The sequence below is a fragment of the Poromitra crassiceps genome, assembly GCF_964638095.1.
Source record: "Poromitra crassiceps genome assembly, chromosome: 5".
Taxonomy (NCBI): Eukaryota; Metazoa; Chordata; class Actinopteri; order Beryciformes; family Melamphaidae; genus Poromitra; species Poromitra crassiceps.
In genome coordinates, this window is record NC_139642.1 from 43,688,646 (window position 1) to 43,708,048 (window position 19,403).

The following is a 19,403-nucleotide window of genomic DNA, read 5'->3' on the forward strand; positions in this document are numbered from 1 at the left end:
TGCAGAAATTTGTTTTAATGTTTCATGAATAATTATTTATTTTTTCAATTAAAAACTTAGCTGTCAATGTCTGTGGAAATTAGTTAGAGATTATTTTTTAACTGTTCTGAAACTCCACCGAATTATTTTAACATCTATTACAACACCTAAACTGAACCGCATTTTTGACTATTTTTGACTGTGGTTGTAAAATTAATTGACATACATTAATATGGATGATGATGATGATGATGATGATTTATTGTTTTCATTATTATTTCATTCATCAGTAGTGAAGGCTAGATTAGTGAGGAGCAGTATGGGTTCATGCCAGGAAGAAGCACAACAGACGCATTGTTTGCCCTGAGAATGCTGATGGAAAAGTATAGAGAAGGCCAGAAGGAGTTACATTGCGTCTTTGTAGACCTAGAGAAGGCATACGACAGGGTACCAAGAGAGGAGGTGTGGTACTGTATGAGGAAGTCAGGAGTGGCTGAAAAGTATGTGAGAGTAGTGCAGGACATGTATGAGGGCAGTGCGACGGTCGTGAGGTGTGCAGTGGGAGTGACTGAGGGGTTCAAGGTTGGGGTGGGATTGCACCAAGGGTCGGCCCTCAGCCCATTCTTGTTCGCAATGGTGATGGACAGGCTCACAGACGAGGTCAGGCAGGAGTCCACGTGGACTATAATGTTTGCAGACGACATAGCAATCAGTAGTGAGAGCAGGGAGCAGGTGGAAGAAAATCTAGAGAAGTGGAGACATGCGCTGGAGAGAAGAGGGATGAAAATAAGTAGAAGTAAGACAGAGTATATGTGTGTGAACGGGAGGGAAGATGGAGGGGGGGTGAAGATGCAGGGAGTAGAGGTACCAAAAGTGGAGGAGTTTAGATACTTGGGGTCAACCGTGCAGAGTAGTGGGGACTGTGGCAAGGAGGTAAAGAAGAGAGTGCAGGCGGGGTGGTGCGGGTGGAGAAGGATGACTGGGGTGATCTGTGACAGAAGGGTACCAGCGAGAGTGAAGGGAAAGGTCTACAGCAGGGTAGTGAGACCAGCCATGCTGTACGGTCTAGAGATGGTGGCACTGACAAACAGGCAGGTGGCAGAGCTGGAGGTGGCAGAGATGAAGATGTTACGCTTCTCTCTGGGAGTGACGAGGTTGGACAAGATAAAGAACGATTACATCCGAGGAACCGCCCATGTTGAGCAGTTTGGACAGAAAGTGAGAGAGGCAAGACTGAGATGGTATGGACATGTGCGGAGGAGGGAGGTGGGGTACATTGGGAGGAGGATGCTGGAGATGGAGCTGCCAGGAAAGAGGAGGAGAGGAAGGCCCAAGAGGAGGTTCATGGACGCAGTGAAAGAGGACATGCAGGCAGCGGGCGTGACGGAGGACGATGCAGAGGACAGAAACCGATGGAAACAGATGATCCGCTGTGGCGACCCCTGACGGGAATAGCCGAAAGAAGAAGAAGAAGAAGAAGAAGATTATTATTTCATTCATCACCCTGTTGGGTTTGTGGTAATGGGGATGCATTAAAGAAAGTCATGTGTTTTCATTAAAGATTTGTGTGCAGGACAAATAATATTGCAATGTCACTGAGACAGATTCCTCTAGCCTACATTTATTGTACTTGGCTAATACAGTGATTCCGACTACAATTGTCAATTTTAACAGATGGTTTTAAAATATAGGTCAGTATGATACATCACATCAACTTCTCTTCATTGTGCAAATATCTTCTGATAGCTTTATTGTAACCAGAACAGAAGTGTAGTGTAGCCCTGCCTCCAGAAATGATGTGTGTCACCAGAAATAAATGTGAGGTTGTCCCCCTTTGACACCTAAATGGCCTCTAAATAACAAAACTGCATATATGCACATTTTGGATGGAAGACTGCATTCTCACCTTCAATCACTGCCTTGCTTCAAAATAGGGTAACTATAAAAATATTACAATGAATATTTTACAGTCTCAGATACTGTAACTACCCTCTTGGACCTGATGGATATTGCTATATATAGTAATAGAATAGTACTGAAACTGCTTGGGTCAGTAGCCTATACTCATATATATTTAACCCTTAGGCTTATTGCCATCTCTTTTCACTTAAGCACAATAGTCAGCTCTCCCAGAGTTACTAAATTATCCCAGTGAGATCATGTTATTACCGGCAGGCCTACATGTCTGTCTGTAATAGTGTTCAAAACTTCATTCAACTTACTTAATTTCTATCAAACTTTTTGTAGGTGCTGAATTCAGCTGTCTCTTGACCCTTTACTCTATCCATCCCATACATCACAATTCAGTTATCTTGGTAACCCTTTATTTTACAGGTACCCTAGTTACATATGAACTATTTGTAATTACACATGAACACCAAATGTAATTACACAGTAATTACCAATAGTTATAAATGAAGTTCATATGTAGTTACATTGTAACAGACCTGTAAAATGGAGTGAGTCTGTTCAACTGTAGTTCATATGTAGTTACATTGTAACAGACCTGTAAAATGGAGTGAGTCTGTTCAACTGTAGTTCATATGTAGTTACATTGTAACAGACCTGTAAAATGGAGTGAGTCTGTTCAACTGTAGTTCATATGTAGTTACATTGTAACAGACCTGTAAAGTGGAGTGAGACCGTTCAACTGTAGTTCATATGTAGTTACATGGTACCGGACCTGTAAAGTGGAGTGAGACTGTTCAACTGTAGTTCATATGTAGTTACATGGTACCGGACCTGTAAAGTGGAGTGAGTCTGTTCAACTGTAGTTCATATGTAGTTACATGGTACCAGACCTGGACCTGTAAATAAGCTCCTGGCTGGGACAGAGATTGCTAAAACCCAGTGGTGGATTCGAACCACTGAACTTCTGATTGCAAAGCAGGCGGCTTTTACCCCTCAGCCACGAGGGCTTTCCAAATTTCATGGTGGAGTTTAAGAGGATAACTGTATGTCAGTCAGATGTAGTTGCTGTCACTTCATAGCTTTGTTATTATACACAGAGACTTGGGGGAAAATATTGATACTTTATTTAGTTGTAGGTATGATTTTGTCCAGAATTCCCATACAAAAATTCTAATAAAAGTATTGTAGATATAGAGGTAACAGTGAAACTATAATCAAAATAGCCATTCTTCTACATTCTAATTGTTAGCTTATTGTAAATGAGTCATTTCCCCATCAATTTCCCAATTTCTCAATTTGTTGGGGACCCAGTCGAAGCCCCTCAAAGACCCCTTTGGTCACCAGACCCCCGGATCATCTCTCCCCAAAGTCTATACCCAGCCCAGCCCCCCCACCCCCCAAAGTCTATAAATCCCCTAATCCGCATAAGGGGGGAACTCCCCCCTATTTGCTAAATAAATTGTATGAACTGTGCTCTAGAAACATTTAGTTATATTTAAAGATTTTAAATAAAAAAATTCATTCTAATAATTTTCGGAATTGTGGTGTAAATAGTCCCACGAGCCATTTACAGCTCATGGGGGGGAGGGGGGGGGGGGGGGGGGGGGGCTGGCACTGGCACAGTCACACTGCAGAAATGCATTCACATTAATCAATATTGCCTGTCTTTCAAGCTACAACTAACACAGTATCAACATTTCCCCCCAAGATAAAGCTAGGAAGTGACAAACTACATGTGACTGACATACAGTTATCCTCCCAAACTCCACTAAGAAAGTTGGAAAGCCCTCGTGGCTGAGTGGTTAAAGCCGCTTGCTTTGCAATCTGAAGTTCAGTGGTTCGAATCCACCACTGGGTTTTAGCAATCTCTGTCCCAGGCCAGAGCTTCTTTACAGGTCCGGTACCATGTAACTACATATGACCTACAGTTAAATAGACTCACTCCACTTTACAGGTCCGGTACCATGTAACTACATATGAACTACAGTTGAATAGACTCACTCCACTTTACAGGTCCGTTACAATGTAACTACATATGAACTACAGTTGAATAGACTCACTCCACTTTACAGGTATGTTACCATGTAACTACATATGAACTACAGTTGAATAGACTCACTCCACTTTACAGGTCCGGTACCATGTAACTACATATGAACTACAGTTGAACAGACTCACTCCATTTTACAGGTCTGTTACAATGTAACTACATATGAACATAATTTATAACTATTGGTAATTACTGTGTAATTACATTTGGTGTTCATGTGTAATTACACATAGTTCATATGTAACTAGAGTACCTGTAAAATAAAGGGTTACCGTTATCTTTAAATATTGTTTAGTCCTTGAGAGAGTATTCATATATGCTTTTATTTTAGGAACAATGTTCAGTTTTATCCTTGATACAACATATCAGCGAGCGAGAGAGAGAGAGAGAGAGAGAGAGAAATTATGTCATTTCCAAAGTCGTGCTTGCAGTATTATCCTTTGGATTTGTGAATTATACTAAATGTCTATATGGTAAAAAAAAAAAGTAACTACACAACATACAGACTGAACATTTGTAAGCCGTGAAAGAGGAAAGTAATTGCATGTCATGGTTAGAGTTCTCTCTCTGTCTCTCTCTCTCTCTCTCTCTCTCTCTCTCTCTCTCTCTCTCTCTCTCTCTCTTCAAACCAACTTTCAGAGTGCAGTCAACTCTGGGTAGCTTTTGTGTATGTCTCTGAAAGTGCAAATGTCAAAATGATTCAAAACAGAATTCTACTCCAGTGACTAACTAACCAATATAGCCTGCCCTGCTGTTTTCCTTTGGTTTGGAAGAAGTGTGCAGTATAAAGATCTGGGATAATACACAGCATGACCTAGGGGGATTAAAAAAGATAATCCATGTGATTTACAGTAAGAACCTGCAACATTTGTTCTGATTTCATGTACACAACCTAGTGTGATTCTAATTCTTGACCTATTGACTGTCATCCTTGAGGCTTCAGAATGTAATGATGTCTTGGACTATTTTCAATAATGAAGACTACTTAACAGCTAACGCCCAGTTCACGTCATATCACAGTGCACGCCCCCTTTCTTTGAGGTTGTATAACCCATTCATTGTTAGGCTCGCCCCCTTTCTCTGATGCGGTCTCCTCACCCATTCACAGTTTGCCACACATGTGGCAATCACCAATCAGCCCAAACCATTCCTCTCCAGCTGATCCCAATCACCTAATCAGCGTAGTATATCAGGGTCCATGTTTTGTACTCTGTTTGCTATGTGCTGTGTATGTGCCATATGTCATTCTCAGTTGCTGATCATCATCCTGAAGCAGTTTTTGCCCCACCTCCTCCCCAGACCACCACCATCGTCATGACTCCTGATTGAAGAATTCCCTATGGGGGATTTCCTATCCTATTCTTCACTGACGACGCCCTCATCATCTCAGGAGAGCGTCATCATATCATAGAGTCATATGCCAAAATTAATTTGTTGTATCATTAAAGACTTGTTAAACTTTCTACTAGTCTCTCATGATTGAATTTCCTAAAGCTGTTGGTGAGCCAGCATAACCTTGCGAGGCAGCTGGATTTGCGAGATCACGATCACACAGAAATCCATCTTGCCATACTGCCAGATATGCGTTTGAATCCATCTCAGCAGTGGGCTGGATGCCCAGACCAATCAGCATTGGGGCATCTACGGGCGGGATTTAGGTGTGATGACAGCGAGAAGCGAGCCTGTGATAGACAGATGTTTCATCCAATCACCTACCAGGTATTTTTTGGAAGCACATGCCCTTTTCCAAACAGTTTCCAATGACGAGTTCCCAGATGGCTCGCTGTAAACTGCCCTTTAGTCATTATTCTGACGTTAATTGTGCATTATCCAGAGAACACATCACACCCATCCTCCAACATCTCCACTGGCTCCCCATTCAACACCGCATCCACTTCAAAATCCTGCTCATCACCTACAAAGCCCTCAATAATCTGGCCCCCTCTTACCTAACAGATCTCCTCCAGCGCCACTCCCCCACCCGCCGTCTCCGCTCTGCTGATGCCAACCTCCTAACCCCCATCACCAAAACCAAGCACCGCACCACGGGGGACAGAGCCTTTGCCATCGCTGCCCCAACCCTCTGGAACTCTCTGCCCCTCAATATCAGAAACTCGGACTCACTCACCTCCTTCAAAACCCAACTCAAATCCCACCTCTTCAAAACAGCCTACAATATCTGACTTCTACCTCTAACCACCATTCCATCTCTGCAATCTATTGACTTGTATTTGTTTTCGTTCTTGTTATTTAGTTTTGTTTATTGTATTACTTTTCTATGTATTGTAAAGCGTCTTTGAGTTCCCCAGAAAAGCGCTATATAAAACTTATGTATTATTATTATTATTATTATTATGTGCGCTATGAGGGGGGTAGCCTGGGTAAACCCATCCCCCACGTGACCTGCTCTCAGACCTGTTCTCAGTCACTATGTGTGACTGGGAACTGAGAGAGCAGGTCACGTGGGGGCTGGGTTTACCTAGGCTATGAGGGGGGGGCCTTCTATGCGTCCAGGCCCAGGGGCTCGTCATGACATAATACGCTTATGGCCATAATCACATCATTTTGGGTTTTGTTTGTATCACAAGTGCCCTTTGGTATCAATAAAATAATGTATTGTTTTTGGGACTATCCACCTGTTGTTTTACTGTCCTGCTGAGACACAATATAACAGTGGTTATTATCATTTGCTCATGCCAGAGTACTTCAAATTTCAAGTTAAAATATACATAGTAATGTCATTACGTTTATATATTCTTTCATCCCTTTTTTGAATCCCTTGATTTATAATGTCACAAATAAAGAAGAATGTATTTTTGTATGAAAACGAATGCAGTAATGCTGATTGACAATTAAAAGCACAAATGTGAATGGATATGGTGGAAAACACAGCAAAGGTGGACTAGTTTTCTTTGCAGATGTAAATAACCTTCACACTGCATGGGGAGGAACTTAAGGAATGCAAGTTCTCACAACAAAACCCATAAACAAGACAATTATCAAACTGATGCAATTAAATTATCCTCATGGTGGAAGTAGGATTTATTATTACATCAAATGTAGTACATAGTGAACCTTGTGCTGACTCATCTCAATAGTCCTGCAGTTAGACGGCTTTACCCATGATGAGAAGGCTCATGAGAAACACCATTATGAAAAACATCCACATGAAGAAGCGGTCTAAAACCTTGGCTACCTTTTTCCACTCCCCAGTTCTTTTCTGCGTAGCTCTCTGATCTCTGTAGCAGTTGGCAATGTACTCAATGTTACGCAGCAGCTGCTTCTCGTCGTTGTCTTGACTGTTGCAGGAAACCACTCTCTCTTTATCCTCTCCGTCACTCAAACCTCCCCTCCTCTGTCTGCTTGTAGGCCCCTCGGAGTCTCCACAGTCCATGCTCATGAACACACCATTCTTCCAAGTGCTGTAGTGGTTTGTAGGGATCGTCCCCAATGAGCCCATCATCTGCTCCATGTCCTCTCTCACTTCTGTCATCCTGGAGCCCACGCCCTCTTGTCCTCTCTCCGCTTGGAGTAAATATTCTTCTCTGCTCGGGCCAGCTTGTCCATTCATGGTGCAGTTGGTGTTCTTCACAGACGGAGGCTCCTGTTTCTCTGGCTGCGGTGACAGGCAATCCTCCCCTACTTCATAAACAAAGCACATTCTGGCCAGATACTGCAGAATGACTTTCTTGGCCCACTTGGGCACCGGCTTGGCGTCCGGGCCGCAGTGGTGTATGTTCATGATGAAGATGGTCAGGGCGGTGGAGGCTGTGACCATGGTCATGGTCGCAATGTAATACTTTCCTGTGGAAGAAATAGACCGAAACATAAAGGTGTGCGGAATTCTCTGTGGAGTTGAACCTTACAGTCCTCACTATGGATGGGACTATATAGTGAAATTCAATATATTGCAATACAAATATGTGACAATACGTCACATGGGGCAAAACAAATCATTATTAGCTACATTTCATTCTGCTGTAATGATCACAAATCATTGTTGTTTACATTCTAACAAGCCAATGCCATTGCTAGAAAGATGGGGGACTCAGAAAAAAGTCTTTGTTGTCGGTTCTTTATAACATAATATTGTGGTTTCATCGAATCATGAAACCCATATTGCGAATCGAATGGTATTGTGAGATAAGAATATCATCCCTTCCCTTGCACATATATTGGAATTCATTGCCACACATTCTTCCCCACATTCTTCCCCATGGTCTCAATGTGAACCCATTCGATCACCCTTACCAATAAGTGGTACATTCTCGGACGGTGGCATGATCTCTGCCACCAACAGCTGGAAGACGGTGAGGGCCAGCATCACAGTGACGCCCAGTGACACCTTCTCCCCAGAGTCAGCGGGCAGGTAGAAGCCCAGTGGGGCGAGGAAGGAGATCATCACACACGGGATGAGCAAGTTGAAGACATAGAAGGACGCTCTCCTCTTCAGCTTCAGCGTGTAGGTCACATCAGGGTAAGGGTCAGCGCAGCAGCCATACAGAATGACGCTCTTCTTGGCCGGCATGCCCAGCACCTCCCACTCTACATTCTCCACCAGGTCGGCCAGGTCGGCGCTATCCATGGCGTTCAGGATGTCCAGCTGGTTGCCGTTGTAGGTCCAGGAGCCGTAGGTGAACCTGCACTGCTGGGCATCGAAGGGGAAGAATGACACGTCCACTTTGCACGAGCTCTTGGTAATAGCTGGGGAATCCCACATTATCTGGCCATCATGCCGGATCACCACATTGGTGTCCATGGAGCCAGTGAAATGATCGTCAGCACTGGGGGGAAAAACACAGAGAAAACACTTCGAGGAAACAAGATTAGAGTAATGAGTTTCACACTCATACCAAAAACAAATTGATCATTTCCATAATCATACCAAAAGCATTGCTATTTCTTTTTATTCACACAGAAAAATAAAGGTGCCAAAAGATTATCCTTCTGAGTGATACCAGAGAAGAACCATTGCTGGGTCAACAAACAACCTTTCAGACCAAGGTTCTTTACAGAACCATTTCATCACTCCTTTGCTTCCACACCATCATGTCTTCATCTACCCTTGTATAGCCTTATTTGCAAGTGCACAATATATACTATATACTATGGAGGGTTTGGTTATTTTTCACATTAATGCCATCACCCGCACCACCCAATAACTAAGAACACTTTTAAGGTTTCTTTGTGGAACCAGAAATGGTTCCAGTTCGCATTATGTTTCTGCGTGTTCAAGAGCAGTTGAGGTTTTGATAGATGTGGTAGACAGACCTAAATTACAGACAGGTCTAATATTTTGGTGTAGGTAGAGAATGATTCAATAAGAAAAGTGATCAGGAGGCAAAGGCACAAGCACACCAACTGAGAGAAGAGTCAACACACTACAAAAAATGTAAGTAAGTTGTACTCGCTGTCTCAGTTTTGTTTCTGCGTTTTATAACTTTCCAGTAAAGCTAAAATGTCTCTATCTACTGGGTATCTGTGCCAGGAAGTGATTACATGGTTTCAATTATACCATCAGGTCATCATGGGCCACCACTAGGAATTATTAGGTCCCTGACAAGACGTGACACAGAGACCCCCCCCCCCTCCCACTCATTGTCTTTACTTGAGTGACACTGTAGTCTTTTACGGCCCCCTCCTTTTCCCCACAATAATGGTGGCTCTGATTTGAATGGTTTGACATATTTTACTGTTTTTATTGGCAGTTGGACAGCTATTAGGCTAATTAGCCTACTTCACATTCAATACACTGGTGTATAAAAAGCAGGCAGAGGCATGAACACTCCCCTGAATAATGGCTGCAAGGAGTGTTCAGCTTGTGCCTTGGCTTTACACTGACCGAGAGGAGCAACTGTGGGACAGAGGGAGCGCAGAACCTTCCAGATTAACCCAAAACCAGTCCGACCTACTTGTTATATAGGACTATATCAGGTCTCCATATATAACTACTAGGTATGCGGATGGTATTGAGTCCATCATAATCATCTGTACTCCATGTGAGGTGTGCATCAATCCACACCTGCCGTATCCACAAATATGCAGTCAAAATTTGGTTACGCTCATCCTGTAAAACATTGTAAAAAATAAAATGTTAGACTAGCAAATGTAACACAACAAGAAAGGTACCAAAACAGGATATGATAAACAAAATATAAAAATAGCATGTAGTAATTTGCACAGATAACTTGCACTATAATGACATCTTCTGGCTACTTGTGTAAACTGCAGTGTTTTACCATATCGATGATTTGCGACAGAGTGACCTGCAGGGTGACATTCAGAATGTTGTTTGTGTCCTCCACAGGCCTCAGTGCACTGGTATAGTTGGTGAATAAATCATTCAGGAGCTTCTGTGCCAATTTCCCATCGGCACACCAGCAGCCTAGGACAGGGGGAGAGGTGATAATTTAGACAAGGACCACAAGGCTTAGACCTGCTGCATTTCAAGTGAGTATAACACAACAGTTTTTCTATGTCTTCTCTTCCAGTCGGGGTCATCCCGTATGTTCCCTCAGCCCTGTGAATCTTTTTTCCCCCATTCAAAATAAGGCCCTATGGTCCCTGAATGTTTTTTTATGAGGCCCTCAGCCCTATGTTCCCTCAGCATCAGGGTTAGAAGGTAGGGTTATGTACACAACATTTATTTTCCCAGGATGGCGAAGGCATGACCCGCCCTACTCTGCCTCTGATTGGGTTAGCCCTTGTTCACACCATACACCGAAGCCATGCTCAAGCTATGCTGAAGCCACGCAGTTTAATTTCGGTGTCCTTGTTAACAGGTGAGACCGTTCACACCAGCCGCACACGTGCCACGCTCCACCCACGCTCAAGTCACGCTGAAGCGATCGTTCAGGATTCTGTTCTATTTTCCAAGCATGGAGCGTGAAGCTGCCAGGCATGAAGTAAATGCAAGTTGTGGGCGGGGCAAGGCACGCCGAGCGAGGCGCTGACAAAAAAGAGTACTTCTTGTGTAGCGTGACACTCAGCTTCTGTTACGCATCGCTTCAGCTCTGCTTCTGTTAAGCGCCTGGTGTGAACAAAGGCTTAGGTTTAGGCATGGGGAGTAATGATTGGGTTAGGTACACAAAATTGCTTTTCCCAGGATGGTGAAGGCATGACCTACCTTACTCTGCCTCTGATTTGGTTAGGTTTAGGCATGGGGAGTGATGCTTGGTTAGGTTTAGGCATGGGGAGCCATGATTGGTGAAGTGATGATTGGTTAAGATGTTAAAGTTATGACAGGGTTAGGGTTAGGGTTAGGCAGAGTAGGGTGGGTCATGCCCTTTGCCAGTCTGGGAAAAGAAATATCGCATTAGGTCCTGATCTGAGGGAACACAGGCCTGAGGGAACACAGGGCTGAGGGAACACAGGGCTGAGGGAACACAGGGCTGAGGGAACATAGACACGCTTAACACAAATCAAATGTTTAGGATCATCTGATTTGATCATTGTCTAACTGAGCAGTGGAAACTGATGAGTTAAATGGCAGTATCCTGCAGCACAAAGGCAATGACATGGATGCTGGGGTGGGGAAAAGGGAAAATATCAGAGAACATGTGAACAAATGACAGATGGCGAAAAGGGGGCAAAGGGGACTTCAGGCTGCCCTTCTGTAAAGCTGTAGAAAGAGATCAGGCAAATCTGCCATTATGGAGCAGGCTTCCTCTGCTTATCCTGAGTGGGCATGTGTTTACTGAACTATTAATCCATGAAAACCATATCATATCAGTATCAAAAGCAACATAAACAGCAAGCTTAAACACAGATGGGCTATGACCACAGGGATATGAGCATAGCCTAAGTCACTTCTAAATGATTTTGTGGTTGATTTTTTGGTTTGCTTTTTGTTTTTGTTTTTTTGCTTAAGATGTAGTAAATTCCCTATTTAAATTCCATTGTATGTGTATCATACAAGGAAACTATAAATTAACGGTAGCCTATTAGAGTCCTTGGGTTTCATACGGGAAGTAGGCCCAGGGTATATAATATTATTCTGCATTAATTCCACAAAATCACATGGGAACTTGAAAGAAAGAATGAATGAATGCTTGTAACAATTAATTAATAAATAAATAAATTTAATTTTAATCACTAAGTTCAAAGCACTTTCAGAAGAGCCAGATGTCACATGAATCGTTTAGGCTAAAGCCTTTTGAGCTGATAGAGAAAGTCCACATTAAGGATTATGGTTGATAGCACAATCCCTAAACAACTGTCTGCAAGTTTGCGTGGGAGAGGAATGGAAAGCTGAAAACAGACAAGACCAAACAGTGGGGTTTCGATGCTCTAGAAAATTGCAAAAATAGGCTATAAGCATGTTGTTTACGTCTTTTTATTATACTTTACTTTACTTTACTTTATTGGTTTATTGTGACGGGACAATGCACATTAATGGACATGTTCAGAAATACAGAAGCCTCTATATACAAAAACATGTAAATATGCCGGAGTTAGCTAATGCTAATTTACATCCGTAGTCCCCAATAAATATCAAAACAGTCACTCATTACATTCATTCAACGCACAAACTGAAATATACATGTAACGTGTCGTCGCAAAAGATACCACAGCATTACAGACATCAAAATTACAGCAAAACACAGACAGGATGTACGCAACAAACTGATATACCTGTAGCGTGTCATCGCAAGAGATACCACACATTACAGACATCAAAATTACAGCAAAACACAGACAGGATGTACATGCAGCATGTCAGTGCTAAAAGTAGAATACTACACCTTCCATTCGACAGGTTACAAGATAACAATACATAGAAACAATATGAAGGCTACTCTACTCTCTCTTAAGTGTTACACTTAAGTGGTGAAGTGCCTAGTGCAGGAAGAGAAGAAGATTTGGAAGGCAGCTATTAAGCTAGTGTTCACAAATTTGGTTTGTTTTAAGCCATATTTTGAGCTGGCTTTTGAATGCCGCAAAAGTGGGGCTTTCCCTAATAGCCATAGGAAGTGTGTTCCAGCTAGTGCTGCCATTGATCGACCAGGTGTTTTTTGAGAACGTGGATTTTCTAGCTTGGACTTCGCAGTCCCCCCTAGCTGCTGCCCTTGTGCTCAAATTTCTATTCTTCCTTCTAATGAACTCCCCTAGAGGAGGAGGAGCCAAGCCGTGTAAACATTTATAGATTAGACACGTGCTTTTAAATGTTCTAAAATTGTTAAAGCTAAGGAGCTGATATTTCTCTAAGATTTCACAGTGATGATGTGATTGTGGTTTTTTGTCAAACACCTTGATGGCTTTTTTATAGAGCTGTTCAAGGGGTTTGAGCACAGTGACACCAGCGAAGGACCAAACAGTGGAGCAGTAGTCTATGTGAGAGAGGATCATACAGTGGAGATAGGCTTTAGCCGCATCCGTTGTGATAAAGGGCCTGATTTGTTTGAAATTCTGTATGTTAAATCTAACTGTATTGGACACCTTTTTTACATGTTTTTTGAAAGTGAGGTTAGAGTCCAAAATAACTCCAAGGTACTTGAACTGTGGTACCAGTTCCAGTTCTTCTCTCTCCAGGAATACATAGGATCTGCTCAACTTATTTGGTCGCTTGGTGAACATCATACATACAGTTTTCTTTGTGTTGAGCATGAGACATGAGTCTCGTAACCATGCTTGTACCTGGGCCAATGCACTAGTTAGCTTGGATGCAGTTAACATGGCATCCTTACCTTGCGCAATGATGGCTGCATCGTCAGCATACATCAGGACGCCTAATTCCTTACAAACATCTGGGAGGTCATTTATATATAAGGAGAACAGTAAAGGCCCTAAAATAGATCCTTGAGGGACACCGACATGATTGTTAAGGTAAGTAGATTTAACACCGTCAACAGAGACACACTGTGTTCTGTTTGAAAGATATGACTTGAACCATAACAAAGCATCCGCTGAGAAATTGAAATAAGAGAGTTTAGATAGTAGAACCTGATGGTTGACAGTGTCGAAAGCCTTCTTGAGGTCAAGAAATACAGTTCCTACACATGGATTTTTGTCTAAAAGGCACTTAACCCTTTCAGTGAAAAGGCAGTTCGCCGTTTCAGTGGAGTGGTTAGCCCGGAATCCAAACTGCATTGGATGTAACATGGAGGGGCCATTGTCAAGATGTGAAATCAATTGGCTCGCAATCCATTTCTCCGCGATCTTAGAGATGATTGGCAGGATGCTTATAGGCCGATAGTTGGCCACAAGCGTTTTGGACCCGGATTTAAAAATGGGTGCCACGGTAGCTACTTTCCATGATGATGGAACTGAATTTTGACTGATTGACTGATTGATCATGATGGTGATGGGTGGAGCTAAGGCATCGATGTGCGTTTTCACAAAGTTGGTATCAATTCCATGTACATCCCTAGCTTTGGAGCCTTTGAGGGCACCAGTGATCTTTAAGACGTCAGCTTCTGAAATAGAACTAATCTGGAAAATTGGTTTATCCTTATCTAATTGACATGGTAGGATGGTAGAAGGACTAAAGGAGGTTGTGATCTCTGAAACACTGTCTATGAAATAATTATTAAAAGAGTTTCCCACTGCCGTGGGATCCTTTACCAGGACACCGTTTAGTTCTAGTTCAGGTGCCTTACTCTCCTGTTTGTTGTTTTTTCCTAGCAGTTTGTTCAAGATTTGCCATGTTTTTTTCCCGTTGCCTTTTGCACTTTCAATAATAGAGATAAAGAAGTTAGCCTTAGCTTTTCTTATAGCTTGTGTAGCTTTGTTACGCGCATGAGTGAATTTTTGCCTGTCGGTAGACAATCTGGAATGCAGGCTTTGTTTGAGCAGCTGATCTCTAGATTTTATAAGAGTTCTACAGTGGTTATCTAACCATGGTAAGCTGCCACCTTCCTTGGTCCTACGGCTCCCTCTACTGGCAAAAGAGGACATCACCTCCTTGAGTTTGTTATCAAAGGAATCACAGCTAGAGTCTATATTGGTGGAGGACAGAATTTCCATCCAGTCTACAGTTTTCAATGCAGCATTGAAATTCTGTGTCTGGTTCTTGGGGATAACATTATAAGCTGTGTGGGGTGTACCTCTATGAGAATTTACGAACCTCAGTTTGGTAAGCTTTCTTGAGAAAAAAATACAATTATGGTCCGATAGGCCCGTCAGAAAATTAAAGGTCTTAGGGATTCTGTCTGGTTTGTTAGTGAAAACTAAATCAATTCTAGTCTGGGAAGAGTTCGTTATTCTAGTAGGCTTCTCTATGAGTTGCACTAGATTGTGGTACTCTGTGGTTCGTTTGAGGTTACTTCTGTCTCTTTTATTATCCCAGTTAACGTTAAAGTCACCTAATAAAATGATCTCTTTGTTGGAATCACATGAATTCAACATGGTTTTTAGATGGTCATAGAACTCAACTTTGGCACTCGGGTGTCGATACAGGCAAAATAAAATAAAAGACATTTCGTGTGATAAACTGATTTCTACACCAACACAGTCAAACATAATGTTCGCTGGCAATTCTAACTGTCTGCAAGTTAAGCTGTTCTTAACATATAATAGTACGCCTCCACCTTTGCCTTATAGTTGATGGATCAAATCCTGTCTATTATTAAGGGCTATGCAAATGTCCTTAACATATCATGCATCTACACTCAGGCAATGTTAGTGATGCTCCTTCCCTTTCTCCCAGTCATTCTCTTTAATTGATACAATCTTGGCCTATTTCGTATTAAAACAAACAAAAAAGCAACAACCAGAAAACAGTGGAATCGTTGCAAGAAAAAAATGAGATCATGTCAGCATCTTAGGCTACATAATTTAAAAGGCATAGCCTAAATAATGAAATAAACAAACTTACTTGCGAAAACACTGATAAATAGCAGAAGCCGAAATAAAGTCTGGATTCTCCATAGTTTCATCCTGCTGAAACAGGTTCTCGATCCAAAGACCACAGTCAAATAAAGACTGCAGTTACATGGACATGTCCAAATAGGCCACCAAGTGCACCGTTAATGCTTGATAGAAAAGGAGAGGGGCGGGACGGTGGCAGATTGACCGATAACCGAAGTGTGCCACCATGTGTTTGTTTCCCCAATAGGCTCACAGACAGTAGCCTAGATTAATACACATTGATAGCAAACTTGAATACGGTAGCCTATCCTATGTGAAAAATGTACATAGGACTAACGAGTCCGTCTACATTTACAACATAAAAGCAATGACGTTGTCTCACTCTCGTGACGGTTTGCACAGCTTCAGCACCAAGGATAGTTCCCGTCATCTTGTGCGACATATTTCTAAAATAATAAGCCGCACAGAACAGTAGGCTGCACAATACATTGTTTTGTGCTTGTCTTTGTAACAATATCTCTTTTGAAAGGGACACATTTCATCCATTATTCAGCGCATAGCCCTTTATCTGTGCATGCTCTATGCCTATGCATGATTTTGATAGGCTGCGCCGCCCAACCGCAACCGCTCACTTTCTCTTCCGGGTAGCCTACTGCATGGCATTTCTCCGTCCGCGCATTTTCCTTTTATTATCATCTGTCGCACGCACAGCATCGATGTAGCGTTAGATGCAGGCCTGTCATTTGATAATATCAATTGCACTGGAAAACTACGTGGGATTTAAATGTCCTGTCCTAGGATGGGTGGCTATATGATGACAACACCCTGCAGTTATTTGTTGTGGACTATGCAGATCCATCGTGCAGCCTACTATAGCCTAATAATAGGCTAATAATAGCGTAATAAAGTGCTTACACCGTGCACAGAGTGGAGGTAAGATTACCCCCCTTTTCCCCTCCATATTTTAGGCTAATCTTATGCATAAAAATGTTCCAAGATATAGTAGTTATAATGAAGAACTGTGCACACCTGAGGCATATTTTGCATACATTTTCTTGTTATATTCTCATTTTTTATATCGCAATTTTTTTTTTTCCAATTGTTTTCTGACTTGGAGAAATACGAGAAAGTTATTTGTGCCAGCCTATGTCCCATTCAGTCTTCGAGTATAGTGTAGGCTACAAGGTTAAAATATTTTTTGTTTTTGTTTTGTTTTTTTTACCACTGCTGCAGATCCAGCTAGATAGGATGCTGCAAGGTTCACATATCTTTGGGCATGAGAGGCCCCTGGTCATCAGATTATCATTCTCCACCTGTGTTTTGGGAACTGTCTGCCTACCACTGCTTGGCCTAACAACGTGCGTCTTCATATCCTCTTTTTTCCATTTTGAGGACTCTACTGGCACACATTGTCAGGTATAAACAAATCCTTGCCTTGAAGAATGTCCAATCAAATGTATGGCTGCCTGAACTGACATCACATCACATCACATCACATCACATCACATCACATCACATCACATCACATCACATCACATCACATCACATCACATTACATCACATCACATCACACAAATCTTTACTGTGTGTCCTTAGGTTCCTAACTACCTGCCATCTATCAGTGCCTCAATAAGCCTGAGCCCTGAGTGCCACATCTGGCGATTCTGCATCGGACTGCACTCAGCACCCAGGTTCCTGGTGGCTTTTACCTATTTTAAATTTTACAAGACCCGCTTTGCCTCCAGGTTCCCAGAGAGTTCACTCAGCTGCTTGAATCTTGCCTTTTCCATCTCTGAAATCTTTGGCCTCTTGCTCCTCACTTATGTGTCGTCCAGTGAGACGTACTGTGAGTATGATCTATATATATTTTTAATTATTTGAATAGAATCTTCTAAGCATTGACTGTGGTTTTTCCCTTTCAAACACTGCAGGCAGAATTTGATTGACATTTTGATAGAATTATTGACTATAAGTTTTTAATGAGGCTTTTAACATATTTGTGTTGGTAATGCTTGTAAATATAGAAGGTAGACCTGTGGGTTGACTTCTCATGGTTTATGAAAACTCTAAGAAATCCTATTGAACTACCGCACAATTTTCAAGAATAATATAGTAGTACAACAAAATGAGAGCAATATCAAATCAGCAAGTTTAAACGAGTTCATTTTCAGCTGTGTATTGAAGATAATTCGCTCATGAGGATCAATCAGGCAGGTTGATGCAAAGTTGATTGAAAGTTTTTAATTAGGTTGACAACATGTATTGATTGATGTATTTGTTCCTCTGTTAAAAAGACCCTTTCCCTCTCTCTTTATATCCATTTTCTCCTTAGTTGTACATAAGGAAGGCTTTGTCCTGTTCCTTGTCAGCTCTCTTATCCACATGTTGATAACCTGCCGGCTGTGGAATGTTATCAAGAAGTATTCACTAAGTCCTGAGGTGAGGAACGCCCTGTCAAACACACACACTTCACTTCAGACATCTCTCATGCTATGTGCATCTGACACATGAGAGGAACACTTGAATCAAGCAGAGCTTATTACCTTCTAAAACTATTTAACATCCTTAAGGGCATAGTTTGTGTGCTTATCAAGTATTTCATCCGGCATATTTTAGTGCTTAATAATACTAATTCATTAGTAACTGATTAGCAACCATATATATTTTTTCTCTCTTAGGACGCTAAGTCTTACCATTGGAAAGTGCGTATCTTGCTTCTCTTCGTATCCTTCTGTGCTTTTGCTGCATACTTTTTTTGGAAGCACAACGTGTACTGTGAATCAGGGAGTAAGTATAGTAGCATCAACACATTCTGAGTTAACCTGTCAGTCTTTGCGATTGTGTTTAAAGGGAAATGTCACAAAATTTAAGAATCTACTGTATGTTGCTATATGAAAAGTAAATATTTGTGAAAGACTGAAAATAATGTAGGCACATAACTTGATGGCAAAATCTTTTGATGAAAACATGTCTATTATCCTATTGTACCCCCTCCCCGCACTTTTTTCTCATATAGGCTACACATTCTTTGCCCTGTTTGAATATCTGGTGGTCTTCTCCAATATGGCCTTCCACCTCACAGCAGTGTGGGACTTTAAGAGTCGAGAGGTCATGGTCATTTCATCCTCTGAGGACAAAGACTTCTGACTAGAGACTCAAGGAGTAAGTACCAAGTGTACAACCGCTCCAGCAACACCTACTGATAATGGCCTTGACCCTGTTCAAGAGGAAGAAGAATGGAAAGGTTTTTTCCATATATTTCCATGGTGACATCCAGTCCCCAAAAGTGGGTAGATGTCAGACTTAAGACAAAAAGATGCTTTCCTTTGCATCATAGTCTGATTAAATTAAATTTAATTTCATGACACTTTGTAATGTACGGTTTTAACTTTTGTACAATATGCAGCAAATTTGTGGTCATAATGTGTGCCAAAGTAAAGTTGTGGTTCTGTAGTAGTAGTATCAGTGCTATAATGGAAGTCAGGATGCCTACCCCATTTCTATTGTATTCCACTGCAACCCATATTGGAGTAAAAACTTGCATAATACTACTATACTACTGTTTGCCCTGTAGTAGAATTAAAATGTATCAAAAGAGCATTCCCATATAAGTCAATATCACCATTTGTAGGTGTGGCTGGTACATTTAACATAC

At 41.8% G+C, this 19,403-nt stretch overlaps 2 protein-coding genes across 2 annotated transcripts; one reads left to right on the forward strand and one right to left on the reverse strand.

Annotated features, from left to right (window-relative positions):
- Positions 1-7,046: 7,046 nt before the first annotated feature.
- Positions 7,047-15,816, reverse strand: chrna10a (cholinergic receptor, nicotinic, alpha 10a; the record flags this gene model as incomplete). Its single annotated transcript, XM_083637645.1, has 5 exons — positions 7,047-7,744; positions 8,192-8,724; positions 9,853-10,007; positions 10,180-10,325; positions 15,756-15,816. 5 exons carry the CDS (start codon positions 15,814-15,816, stop codon positions 7,047-7,049), a joined length of 1,593 nt encoding a protein of 530 aa, XP_083493771.1.
- A 1,180-nt stretch (positions 15,817-16,996) lies between these two features.
- Positions 16,997-18,895, forward strand: LOC310777551 (post-GPI attachment to proteins factor 2-like; the record flags this gene model as incomplete). The annotated part of the gene is made up of 5 exons (XM_083637916.1): positions 16,997-17,164; positions 17,345-17,594; positions 18,081-18,187; positions 18,427-18,535; positions 18,765-18,895. 5 exons carry the CDS (start codon positions 16,997-16,999, stop codon positions 18,893-18,895), a joined length of 765 nt encoding a protein of 254 aa, XP_083494042.1.
- Positions 18,896-19,403: the final 508 nt, after the last annotated feature.